Consider the following 11,916-nt stretch of genomic DNA (forward strand, 5'->3'; position numbering starts at 1 on the left):
TCTCTACCTCCCATCTCTTCTGTTCCTACAAATGCTTGTTTCAAGTATTCAACTATGATAGACTCCAAGAAGCAGCCACGGATTTAAGGGGGGGCTGGTGGGGGCTTAAGCCCCCCCCAAGCCGCCGGAAAATCCCCTATATATAGCCATATAGGGGATTCCGGCGGCCAGCCCAGCCCAGCCCAGTCCCCCCACGGTGATCCAGATCTACCATCCTCCATGGCTCCATGCCTCCATGAATGCTGCAGAGGAAGTGAAGAAGAGCTGGGCCTGGAAAGCCGCTGCCAGCCTGCCGTGCTGAGTCTGCTGACTGCTGAGGTCCGAGGAAGAAGATGACCCAATTTATGTTGAATTTTTTTTTTGCCCTCTAAATACAAAACGACGTCGTTTCACTTTTAGTGGAACGACGTCGTTTTGTATAATGAGGGAAAAAAAAAATACATCAGATGAAGCCCTAAGGCTTCATCTGATGCAAAAGCACGCCGCCAATGCCAAAGGCCAAAGGGCAAACACCGAAGCCACTCACGAAGACTCCAAGTCTCCAACTCCAAGAAGAAGACGCCACTCACGCCAGGCTCCAAGAACTCCAAGAAGCTTCAGTTGAGATTCTACCATCCTGCTTCAAGCCTTCAATTCAAGGCTCCAAGACTCCAACTCTCCACCATTCCATTCACATAAATCTTTTAGGTTAGTTTTTTGGTTTAAATTACAATATTCATCTTTATATTTTTGTTAATTATATGTTTAAATTATTTTTGAATTTTGAGTATCTTGATATTAATTTGATTAAGATTAATTTTTATTTAGTTTATGTTAATGTAATTTAAGAATTTGAAAGATTACATTAAAAAATTTAATGATATTAAATTTAAATTAGAAATTAGTTTAGAAATTGTATAGATTTTAGGTTGTATTTAGTTTTTAAAATTTTGTTAGTTTTATATTTGAAATTTTAAGAATTAATTATGTGAATTAGAAATTTTGAATGTAAATATAAATTCAAAATTTTATGAGATTGAATTAGAAATTATATGGGTATTTAGTTGTACCTTATTTTAACTTTTTGATAATTTTATATAATGAATTTTATAAATTGAGAAATATAAGTAATATGAATTTATTATTAAATTAAAGAATTATTTATATGAATTTTAAATTAATTGATTATTGAATTGCATAATTTTATTGAATTTAACCACAATTATTTAATTGTGACAGAAAATGGAGAGATTCTTTAAACCTAAACGAGTCCGTAGTGGTGAATCTTCAAATGAGCCTAATATTAGTGAACCAGTTCAAAATCAATCTTGTGTGGAATTGAATTTAAATGATATTGTTAGTGATCCGGGATTACGAAAATCAGTTGAGAAATTTGATATTTCTCTTCGAGACCATGTCCGAAGAGAGTATTTGACTAGGGGACCTTGCCAACCGATTGGCCATATGTATCCAAAAACATCATTTGGTAAACAACATAGAAGTTTCCAAGATAGTTGGTATCAAAAGTTTGTATGGTTAGAGTATAGCATATCGAAAGATGCGGCGTTTTGCTTTTGGTGCTTTCTTTTCAAAACACAAAATAAGGGAGGTCGATATGCAGAGGATGCCTTTACAAAAACGGGATTCAATAATTGGAAAAAGGCAATGGAAAGATTTAATGAACATATTGGAGCTGTGAATAGTTGCCATAATGATGCTAGAATACAGTTTGAAAGTTTTCAAGATCAAAGGCATAGTGTGTCAAATGTGCTACGATCTTGTGGGCGCGAAATAGATATTGCATATCGCACCCGTTTAACTGCTGCTCTGGATGTGACCCGCTTTCTTTTGAAGCAAGGATTGGCTTTTCGTGGAAATGATGAGTCAACTAGTTCTTCAAATAGAGGCAATTTTCTTGAATTGTTTGAGTGGTATAGCCAGCGAAATACTGAGATTTTTGAGGTTGTAAATCAAAATGCTCCTGCAAATAATCAACTAACTTCTCCAATGATTCAAAAAGATCTGGCACATGCTTGTGCCTCAGAGATCACAAGTGTTATAATCAATGATATTGGAGACAATTATTTTTCCCTAATAGTTGATGAGTCTCGAGACAGTTCAGTGAAAGAGCAAATGGGAGTTGTTTTGAGATATGTGAACAAAGAAGGGCGTGTGATTGAACGTTTCCTTGCAATTGTACATGTGTCTGACACCACATCTCTTTGTTTGAAAGATGCAATTGATTCTTTATTCGCGCAACACGGATTATCATTATCCAAATTGAGAGGTCAAGGATATGATGGAGCTTCAAATATGCGAGGTGAGTTCAATGGTTTGAAGGCCCTTATATTACAAGAAAATCCCTATGCGATGTATATTCACTGTTTTGCTCACCAACTCCAGTTAGTTATTGTTGCTGTTGCTAAGGGAAATATCATTGTCAGTGAATTCTTTGTCTATGTCTCTATGATTGTCAATTTAACTGGAGTATCATGTAAAAGGAGAGATCAATTAAGACAAATAGAACATGATAAGATTGTTACACTTTTAGACAGTGGAGATATTATTAGTGGAAAAGGCAAAAATCAAGAAACTAGTTTAGCAAGACCAGGGGATACTCGTTGGGGATCACACTATCTAACATTACTTCGTCTATCCTCTATGTGGGCTTCGGTGATTGGAATATTGGGAAATATACAAGATGATGCCTCCACTTCTGACAATAGAGGTATGGCCAGGGGTTTGATTGATAGAATGAATGATTATGAGTTTGTTTTTGCATTGCACCTGATGAAGTATTTATTGGGAATCACAAATGACTTGTCACTTGTTTTGCAACAAAGGGATCAAAATATTGTCCAAGCCATGAGTTTGATTGATACTATGAAATCTCAATTGCAAGACTTTAGGGAAGAGGGATGGCAAATAATTTTAGATGAAGTCAACAATTTTTGTGAGTTGAATATGATTCCCGTGATTGATATGGAAGACAGTATAGCAATCCGTGGCAATGCCAGGCGCAGTCGCAGAGGTCAAACCATCACTAATTTTCATCATTATCGCGTGGAAATTTTTTGTGAGGTATTATTTTTGAAATTATTATTTCATTACATTTGTTACTTGTTAGCAGATTTTCTTAGTTATTAATTTTATTATTGTTGTGATGTCAGGTTGTTGATTTAATTATACAAGAGATGAATAATCGTTTCTCGGAAGTTAGCACGGAATTGCTTAGTTGCATAGCATGTCTTGATCCAAAAAGTTCTTTCTCTCAATTCAATGTGCAGAAACTACTCCGTCTTGCTGATTTATATCCTGAAGACTTCTCAAGTAACGATTATTTATATCTTGAGTCTCAACTTCGAAATTATATTTATAATGTGCAACGCGATCCTCAATTTTCAGAAGTTGGAGATTTGGGAAGTCTTGCTCAACAAATGGTTAAAACTGGTAAAAATACAGTTTTTCCATTGGTTTATCGTCTGATCCAGTTGGCATTAGTTCTACCAGTTGCGACTGCTTCTGTTGAAAGAGTATTTTCTGCAATGAATATTGTCAAGACTGATTTGCGCAACAAAATGGGAGACGAGTGGATGAATGACTGTCTGGTTGTATACATCGAGAAGGATATTTTTGCAACAATTGAAAATGACCAAATATTGCAACGTTTTCAACGGATGAAGACTCGCAGAATGCAATTGCCTCCTCTTCGTTATTCGAGTGCAACAACTACCACTACTTCAAGTGTTAATCAATAACAAATTTTTGGGTTTGTATAATTATATGTTTTTATTATTTTTATAATTATTGATTCTAAATTTTACTTATTAAATATATTTATTTCGTCACAAAAAAAAATTTTTAATACACTTCAGCCCCCCGAAAAATAAATTTCTGGCTCCGTCCCTGCCAAGAAGGTGAGTTTTGCTTCTGAAGAGTCAGCCTTTGATGTTCGAACCAATCAAGATGCATGGTATGTTGCTCTATACCGAGAAGCAAGACAAAGGTGCTACCACAAAAAGCTAAGGGGTGCTGCTGGTCAAGAGAAACATCTTGAAGTTTTTCTCAACAAGAAAGGAGGCCATGGTGAATTCATTGACAGTTCAAGTGATTCAACAAACTCTATGATGATGCCTATCATGATTACAAATACTACAACTGTTAAGGATCAAATTTTCAAATTTGCAAGATTACTGAAGGGCCAGCGGTGCATTACAAAATCTAGATGCTAAAATAGCCAAATTGATGGACATGGTAGAGAACATTGGTGAAAATTGCCCAAACATGTTTTAGAAAAAAAAATCTAAAATGCATGACGAGGGCAACTCATCTTCAAAGGGTAAAGAGAAAGATATTTCAAAGACTTACATACGGAGCTTTCAATTCATGTAGATTACTTAAAGAAGTTAACTGAAAGAACAATCAAGGACGAGATTGATAGAAGCACCGAGTCCCTCAATACTTATGCCATGCCCAGCGCCTAAAGAGTTGATGAGTTGAGAATGCCTACTAGATATCAACATCTTAAATTTCAACAATTTGATTGCAAAGGCAGTCTAAGGACCATATCATGCACTTTGCGGAAATGTGCAACAATGCTGGCACTATGGCGATTTTTTTGTCAAACAATTTGTTCGCTCACCAAAGGGTAATGCTTTCAATTGGTACACTAATCTTGAGCTTTGATCCATTAACAATTGGGACAGTTAAATAAAGAATTTCTTAACCGCTTTTATGGCACAAGGTAGATAGTTAGCATAATTGAGCTCTTGAATGCATGCCAATGGAACGATAAACCTGTTATTGATTTCAGTGAATGTTCAAGGAATTTGAGCTTGAATTGCAATGACTGAATTTCTGAGTCTTCCGTAATTGAGACGTCGGTCCAAGACATGCATTAGGGACTCCGCTATATTTTGCAAGGAATACAGCTGAAGACCTTTGATGAATTATCAACAAAAGCCTACAAGTTAGAAATTAATCTTGAAGGGTAAGAGTCACCTATTCTTGATCCTCACAAAGGTAAGGAGAAGCAAGATGTGAGGGAAGGCGGAATGCTTCTTGCAAAAAGTGGAAAGAAGGAGACCATCACTGCTAGTAGTAAAAAAGCCACATAGAAGTAAGGATGGGAAATTGTCTCCCTCCCGTACATTTGATAACATTATGCAATGGCCTTAAAACTTTTTAAAGATTTTTAAGTTCGTAGTATATTTACATCCCCTAAATTTTATAAAATTCTCCTCTTTAGTTGTATTGCCTCAAATTTAAGAAAATTTCTTTGTATTCATAAATTATCCTTTTAACATCTATAAGTTCCCTCCACATTCTTCATTAACCCCTAAAAAATAATTAGATCTTTTACTGATTGGCTTGTATAACAAAAATTTTTTACCTCTTCTAAATTAAACATTGATGACACATTAATGGGAAAAAAGGATTTGGCCTTTCAAATTGAAGTACATAATATATTTCTTATATAATTCTAAGAGTATGATTTATGTTGAAGTTAACCAGTGCACCCCCTCAGCACGAGGTCCTGCCTTCGCTGCTAATTGCTAGTGCATCACCTGTCAAGATTGTCCTTAAATCTTCAAGGAAAAGAGATGTGAGGATCCGAAAATTATTTTAAATTTTCTCCTTTTTAAAAAAATTAATATATATTTCCTTTTAGTTTTACTTTACTTGATTATTTGCTAGCCTTAATTTGATAGTGATTTAAAAGTTAACTTAAGATTTTTATCATTCCTCTTTTTATATTTTAGTGCATGCTAAGTTCCGTAGTACATTAAGATAGTTTGACCGACGAGTGAGATGTGTGCATTATATTTGGTGGACGAGAACAAGTGTGGTACTAGATGGAGTATGTGATTGGAAGTTTTAAGAGTGAATTAGTGAAACATAAGTTACAAAACAAGGGAAAACAAAGAGTTAGGCTTGAACCAACTCGCGCCACTTGTCACCGGTTGAAGACCCCATTTGATCAAGCTTTCCTTCATTAATTTCCTTACTTTCCTTTTTATTATTTCTCCCTTGCATTTCTAGGGTTTTGGCTGAATTTAGAGAAAGAAAAGAGAGAGGAAAAGAAAATAAAAAAAGAAAGAAAGAAGGGGAAAAATGGGTGGATGACAAGTGTTGGTCATCAAGCCAACTTTGACCAAAGACTTCTTTAGTCTTTATCTTGTAATTTTCACCAAAAATACCTTCATTCTCCTTCCTTGGCTGAAATAGAGAGAGAAAAAAGAGAGGAAAGCCTTCAATTTTTCATCTTGATTCTTGCTTGCTTTGGAGAGAAATCAACCTAAAACCCTAAATCAATCCATAGAAAGGTGCAACAAGGTGACAAGGAAGCTTGAGGTGGAGTGATTTTGGATAGGCAACCTTTGTTCTGCATTTTCCTACAAGGGTTTGAAGGTATGAAGCTAACAAACTTTCTTTTTTCTCTTGTCTTGCATTTTATTGGATAGATGATTTGAATATAGAAGTATTATGGAAGATTTCATGGTTTTGCCTAGTAGGTTGCAATTTTCAGCTTTGGAATGTATTGGTTAGTCTTGATATGAATGGTTTAACTTTGATATGAGATTGGATATGAAATTTTAGCTTTGGTATGAGGTTATCTAGCTCCAATATTTGAATTTCTAGCTTTAGGGTTAATTTCCAGCTTTGATTGATATTTTCCACCCTTGACTTGAGAGTTTCTAGCTTTGATATGGACTTGTGAGTTTGATATGAAGATATCTAGCTTGGATATAAACTTCTAGCTTTGTTATATGATTTCCCAGCTCTAGTAATTAATTTTCAGCTTTGATATGTTAATTTACACCCTTGGAATGCAAATTTTAGTTTATTAGGAGATGTTCAAGTTTTGGTATGCAATTTTAGTTTTGATATGAATATTTCTAGCTTTGGTTTGAAATTCCAGCTTTGAGATAAAAAAATTTCAGCTTTTGTGTAAGTGATTTGGAGATTGTTATATATGTTCAAAGATGATAGTTTTGTGGCCTTGATTGAGGTTCATTTACTATGAAACTAAGATTTGAATTGGATGATTAACTTGAAGAGATATGGAGACATATTGCTGGATTTTCTCCATGTTGGTCAAGTGAGGGTTAAGGTGTGAATTTAGAGTATTTTGTTTTCCTCTTGCATATGATTTTACTCAAAACACTTGTTACAATTTATTTCTTTGTATGTGTGTCAGTTTTGAACCAAAACAAAGAGGTTTAAGAAGGGAAAAACCCAGTTTTCCAAACTAATTGCTTGCTGGAAAACTTTCACAGGAAACCCTGCTCAGCTTTGGGAAATTGGCTATAACTTCATATAGGAAAGTCAGAATTGAGTTCCGTTTGATGCGTTTGAAACTAGACTCATAGAGCTTTCAACAGTATAAAATTCAGGGTTTGGTTCAACTCCTATAAATACTAGCAAATCTGCAAAAACTTCTTGAAAACCATGATTGTTCGGTTTTTGCACATGAGATAGCAGTGAGTTTGAACTGAAATTTGACTAACCTATGAGTTGAATTTCATGAAGACATTTTCTAAAACCTGTTAGTGCTTTGAGTCTATTTTCTAATGTGTAAGTTTTGTGATTTTTCGACCTACGGAACTCAAATTATATCTTTTCAAAGTAATGAATTGAGTGGAACTTGGAAAACTTTGGGAAAACTATTCTAGATCTCAAACCTTAATTTGGTATGATTTTGGATGCTTAAATTGCTCTCCTCACTTTTAGAATATTTGTGTTGGATTTTATCTTAAAGTCTCGAGCTCAAAGTGAGAAGTATATGGAATACCTTGAAATACTAGACGTGTATGTTTTGGCTAGTTGAATTTACTAAGTTTAAATCTATTGTGATTGTGAATCTTGCCTCAAGGTGTGGTAGCGATCAAGGTTATCGTCCATAGAGTTGACGTTTAATCTACTGATATCAGTGACTGTTCTTTGCATGTTGTGCTTTCAATGACTATGTGGAATATTGTGAATGTTAAACGCTTTTCAATGATTGTAAAATGGATTTTCAATGGGCGAATGTATACTTTATTGCACTCGACCTAAGTGAATGTGAATTTTCAATGATCAAATGATTGAATGTTACTTGTGCATGAATGTAAGCCTTTGGCTGAAATGGACCATTGCCCTTCGTTGCCAGTCGACTTGAGCCAGAAGTGGATTCGGTCGGTGACTGGTGACCCTGAGACAATGTTTGATATACTCGAGTATGACCACGAAATCTGGTAGAGTACTGGCCAGTGAATGCAATGCAATGACTGAATGAATGAATGAAATGAACACTGAAGGAGTTTTTGCTTTTAAATATTTTCAAATGTCGGAGGAATAAGGGAAATGGTCGGCGACTGAATGACTGAATGAATAGCTCCAAGTGAGCACATATTTTTCCAATGATTGACTGTTTGTTTCTTGAATGAATGTTTATTACTATGCAAAGTGTGCAAATTGTTAAATGTAATACTTCCATGTTTTATTTACCTGATTGCTTGTTTGGAAACCTTACTGAGCTTTTAACTCATTCCTTTAGTTTTGTTTTCCTTACAGGAGTGGAGGCCGGATCAAGTAAGCGTGAACTCGTTTGTATAATCTTCATGTATTTGTACTTTTTTAGATGAAATGTATTTGGGATCTTTGTTAATGAAATCCTGTATTTCATTTTTGGATTGTATATTAAGTTAGAATTCTTGGATGAATGGAACTTTTATGTTAATCTAGAGGCGTGAATGAATATTTTAGGAATGTTAGTGAGTGAGTCCTGGCGAGAGTTGAACAGGTGGTCCACCAAACCCTTGGGTTCGTCCTAGGAGGAGGTGAGGTCGTCATAGAAAATAGGAAAGTCGGTGCTTGTCAAGAGCAAGAAAGGTGAAAAGCAGGCCTTACGAAGATTCAAGAAAAAAAGATTATGATTTGATCGGTTTATTCTTTGGCACATCAGCCATGTAATAATTTGTAAACAAGAAATTATAAAATTCATGTTGTTTTAACTTTTGAATATTGATTATAGTAACTAACCCGTTGTTTGGTACATGGGAATGCTTAGAATGGAAAGGCCTTTTCACTCTGAATACATTTTCACCCAAAATGGTGGGAAAAAAAATTTATTGTTCTAGGGTTCGGTAGACAAGTCAAAATGGAATATTTACTCAATTTTCAATGTTTGGTATAATCAACATTTAGATGTTAGAATGGAATATACTAAATTAAAATTTGACTTAATTATCCTGAATAGTTTATAGGACATAATATTTCTTAGTACCTCTATTTTATTTTTTTTTCTATAATAGTATTTTGTCTATTTACATGAAACTTTAATATTTTTACTTAAAAAATAATTGAGGATTGATAGAAAAATTCTTTAATTGTAATACTTGATCATTCTGAAATATAGATTTTTAAGTTAAAATTTTGCATTTACTAGCAATATAATTAGCAATGTAAAATATAAATTACATGAAGTCAAAAAATTATTATTTATTTTTAATCTATTTTCAATTTCATGTGATTCAATAAAAAAAATTCTTGCACAATTTTTTAAAAGTCAAAAAAGAAAGTATTTTAAAATAGTTGTTTCCTTGTATAAAAGAAAAAAATTATTTTAAATACAATGAAAATTAATTACTATGAAAAATTATATTCAAATATTAATTGAGTTTACAAATAGCCTAAGATATCATGATGTAGTATCAAAATTTATACGGATAAATTTGGCCTCCTACTATTTAGACATTTTAGGATAAAGGTGGAAAATGCTTTCTCTGAGTGCAAATTCGGTGCTAGAAGTAAATCGGTGAAAATTTTGGAATGGCAATTAAAGTCATATAAGTCAACAAGATATCTTTTCTGTTTTTTTGATAGAAATATGTCAACAAGATATCATAAACATAAGTTTATTTTAGGATTTTCTTCGCTCAGGAGAAATTAGTTTACAAAAATCAAAGGAAGAATAATTTGTTAATACTCTTTTTGAACTTTCTCGTCTAAGTCCCGGTTGTTAGTTTCATTTTTTTTCAACAACGATAATATTTGTATAACCTACTCCATCCTATTTTAGTGAGAAGGGGAACCTAACTCATGGAGGAAGCCACAGAAGTGGCAAGCCACAAATAGTGGCTAGTGGGAGGCAAGGTTTGAACCCTTGATCTCCCACCCATAGCCAAAACTTAAAGTCTTTGATAGTGACCAACGGACTAAATTGCTGTTGGTATTTGTTAGTTTCATTGCTTCACCTGTTTTGCATAGTGTTGATGGCCACATGTCATCTTTTTGTGGCTAAAAATCTAAAACACACATGGCCCATGCAAACTTTGTCATTCCAACACAGTACTATATATATATATATATATATATATATATATATATATCTTCCATCCAACATGATCACATGTTATTAAGTGTTTTTTTTGTTTAGAAACCCCACTCACTTTACGTCTTCTAACAGAAATGTTTTCAATTGTAAATATTAGCAAATTTATCTTAGAATCTTGTTTGACCAAAATATCTAAATGGAAGTGTAATTGTTAAAATGTAAAAACTTCACACTTCACTGAACAAATAAATTCATTTTATATCCAACAGTAAACCTAAATTAGAAAACTTGTTTTGTTATATAAATTCACCAATTCAATGAATAAATATATCCAGACGTTTAATGACTAAGTATATCCAAATGTATCTGAGATGATAAATGGTACCTAATAGTCGTGGTGTAAATATGACAGCATGTCTAGGGAAATATCTGGACCCATTATTTTGGAAACATGCTTGATTTTGTTGACTAAGCCCATTTTCATGACCGTGTCTTAAGTTAGAGCCCATGATTCTCAAATATTCAAGACCCAACCTTTGGAAATGGGTTTACTGAGGCCCAAATATTCTCTTAAAAGGCCAAGTTTATTACTATGACCCATGTTTTTCAATTAAGTCAAGCCCATCTTAACTGCCCAAGTCTAACAAAATAAGATACTTTCAAGATTGGGTTTATCCATAGGGCCAAGCTCGGGCTCAAATTTGGGCCAAAGTAATTTAGGTCTGTCTATACCAAATTTTAAATTTCATTGGTAGGATATGAGAAAATTGCACTAATCATCTTTCACATATTATGAATAATAAATTCTAATCCCTCTCTTAATCAAAACGAGTCATTTTAGTTCCTAATAATAACAAATGCTCATTATTGTCCTTGGTCACCTTTCCAATCAAATTTTGGTAGGAATAAGTCACAGGCACGTCTCATGGCCAATATTTAAAGAGCAAATCTAGAAACTCACTTAATATTGACCTTATTTGTCAACCATTCTTAAGCACAAAATGTAAATTAGTTCAATTCACTTAATTGTTGATCCAATTTTCTAAGACAACTCCTTCCCCCAACCTCCTTTTCTCCCACTTCTTCCTCTTTTACCTACCTTCCACCTCCTTCCCCTTCTCTTCCATCTCCCTATTTCCACCTCTCCCTTTTTCTCTTTTCCCTTAGCCTCTCTTTTCTTTTCTCCCTAACCATTGTCTTCCCTTTTGCTCCACCTTCTGATTTCGAGATTAGATTAAAGAGAAAAGGAGGAAAGATGGAAAAAGATGCGACCAGAGAAAAGCTAGAGGCAAAAAAGTGGTGGAGATGTGAGTGGTGGTGGTGGTGGGGGGAAGAGAGGAAGGGAGAAGAAAAGAAGAAGGGAGTAAGAAAGGGAAGATAAAGCTAGAAATGTGTGTATGTGTATATGTGTGTAAGAGAGACAGAGAGAGAGACTGGTGGTGGTGGTGGTGGAAGTGGAAATGGTGAAAAGGGGTAATTGTGGAAGAGAGAAAGAGATGATGTGGTTTAGGTTCGTGAAATTAGGGTTTGGGTGGAGAAAAATTGAGAAAATAGAGGATTGGGTAATAATATAGGTCAACATTAAGGGTGCAATTAAATCGAATCGAGTTCGAGTAGTG

The 11,916-nt window shown here is 34.3% G+C and overlaps 1 protein-coding gene across 2 annotated transcripts; it reads left to right on the plus strand.

The window, feature by feature from the left end:
- Positions 1–503: 503 nt before the first annotated feature.
- LOC113722705 (uncharacterized) lies at positions 504–3,752 on the plus strand. Of its 2 annotated transcripts, XM_072066926.1 has the most exons (4): positions 504–687; positions 1,219–2,299; positions 2,882–3,060; positions 3,150–3,752. In XM_072066926.1, exons 2-4 carry the CDS (start codon positions 1,222–1,224, stop codon positions 3,735–3,737), a joined length of 1,845 nt encoding a protein of 614 aa, XP_071923027.1. In that variant the 5' UTR covers positions 504–687; positions 1,219–1,221; the 3' UTR covers positions 3,738–3,752. The 2 variants fall into 2 exon arrangements, with proteins under 2 accessions (XP_071923027.1, XP_027101783.1); XM_027245982.2 differs by having other exon boundaries at positions 505–687; positions 1,219–3,060.
- The last annotated feature ends 8,164 nt before the right edge of the window (positions 3,753–11,916 follow it).

This window comes from Coffea arabica, chromosome 1c, assembly GCF_036785885.1.
Source record: "Coffea arabica cultivar ET-39 chromosome 1c, Coffea Arabica ET-39 HiFi, whole genome shotgun sequence".
Classification (NCBI taxonomy): Eukaryota; Viridiplantae; Streptophyta; class Magnoliopsida; order Gentianales; family Rubiaceae; genus Coffea; species Coffea arabica.

Bases quoted from the DNA above. Each gene is read 5' to 3' on its own strand.
- LOC113722705 (XM_027245982.2), top strand. From the start codon at position 1,222: ATGGAGAGATTCTTTAAACCTAAACGAGTCCGTAGTGGTGAATCTTCA. The intron at 3,061-3,149 runs GTATTATTTTTG...TTGTGATGTCAG, and splicing joins GCGTGGAAATTTTTTGTGAG to GTTGTTGATTTAATTATACA.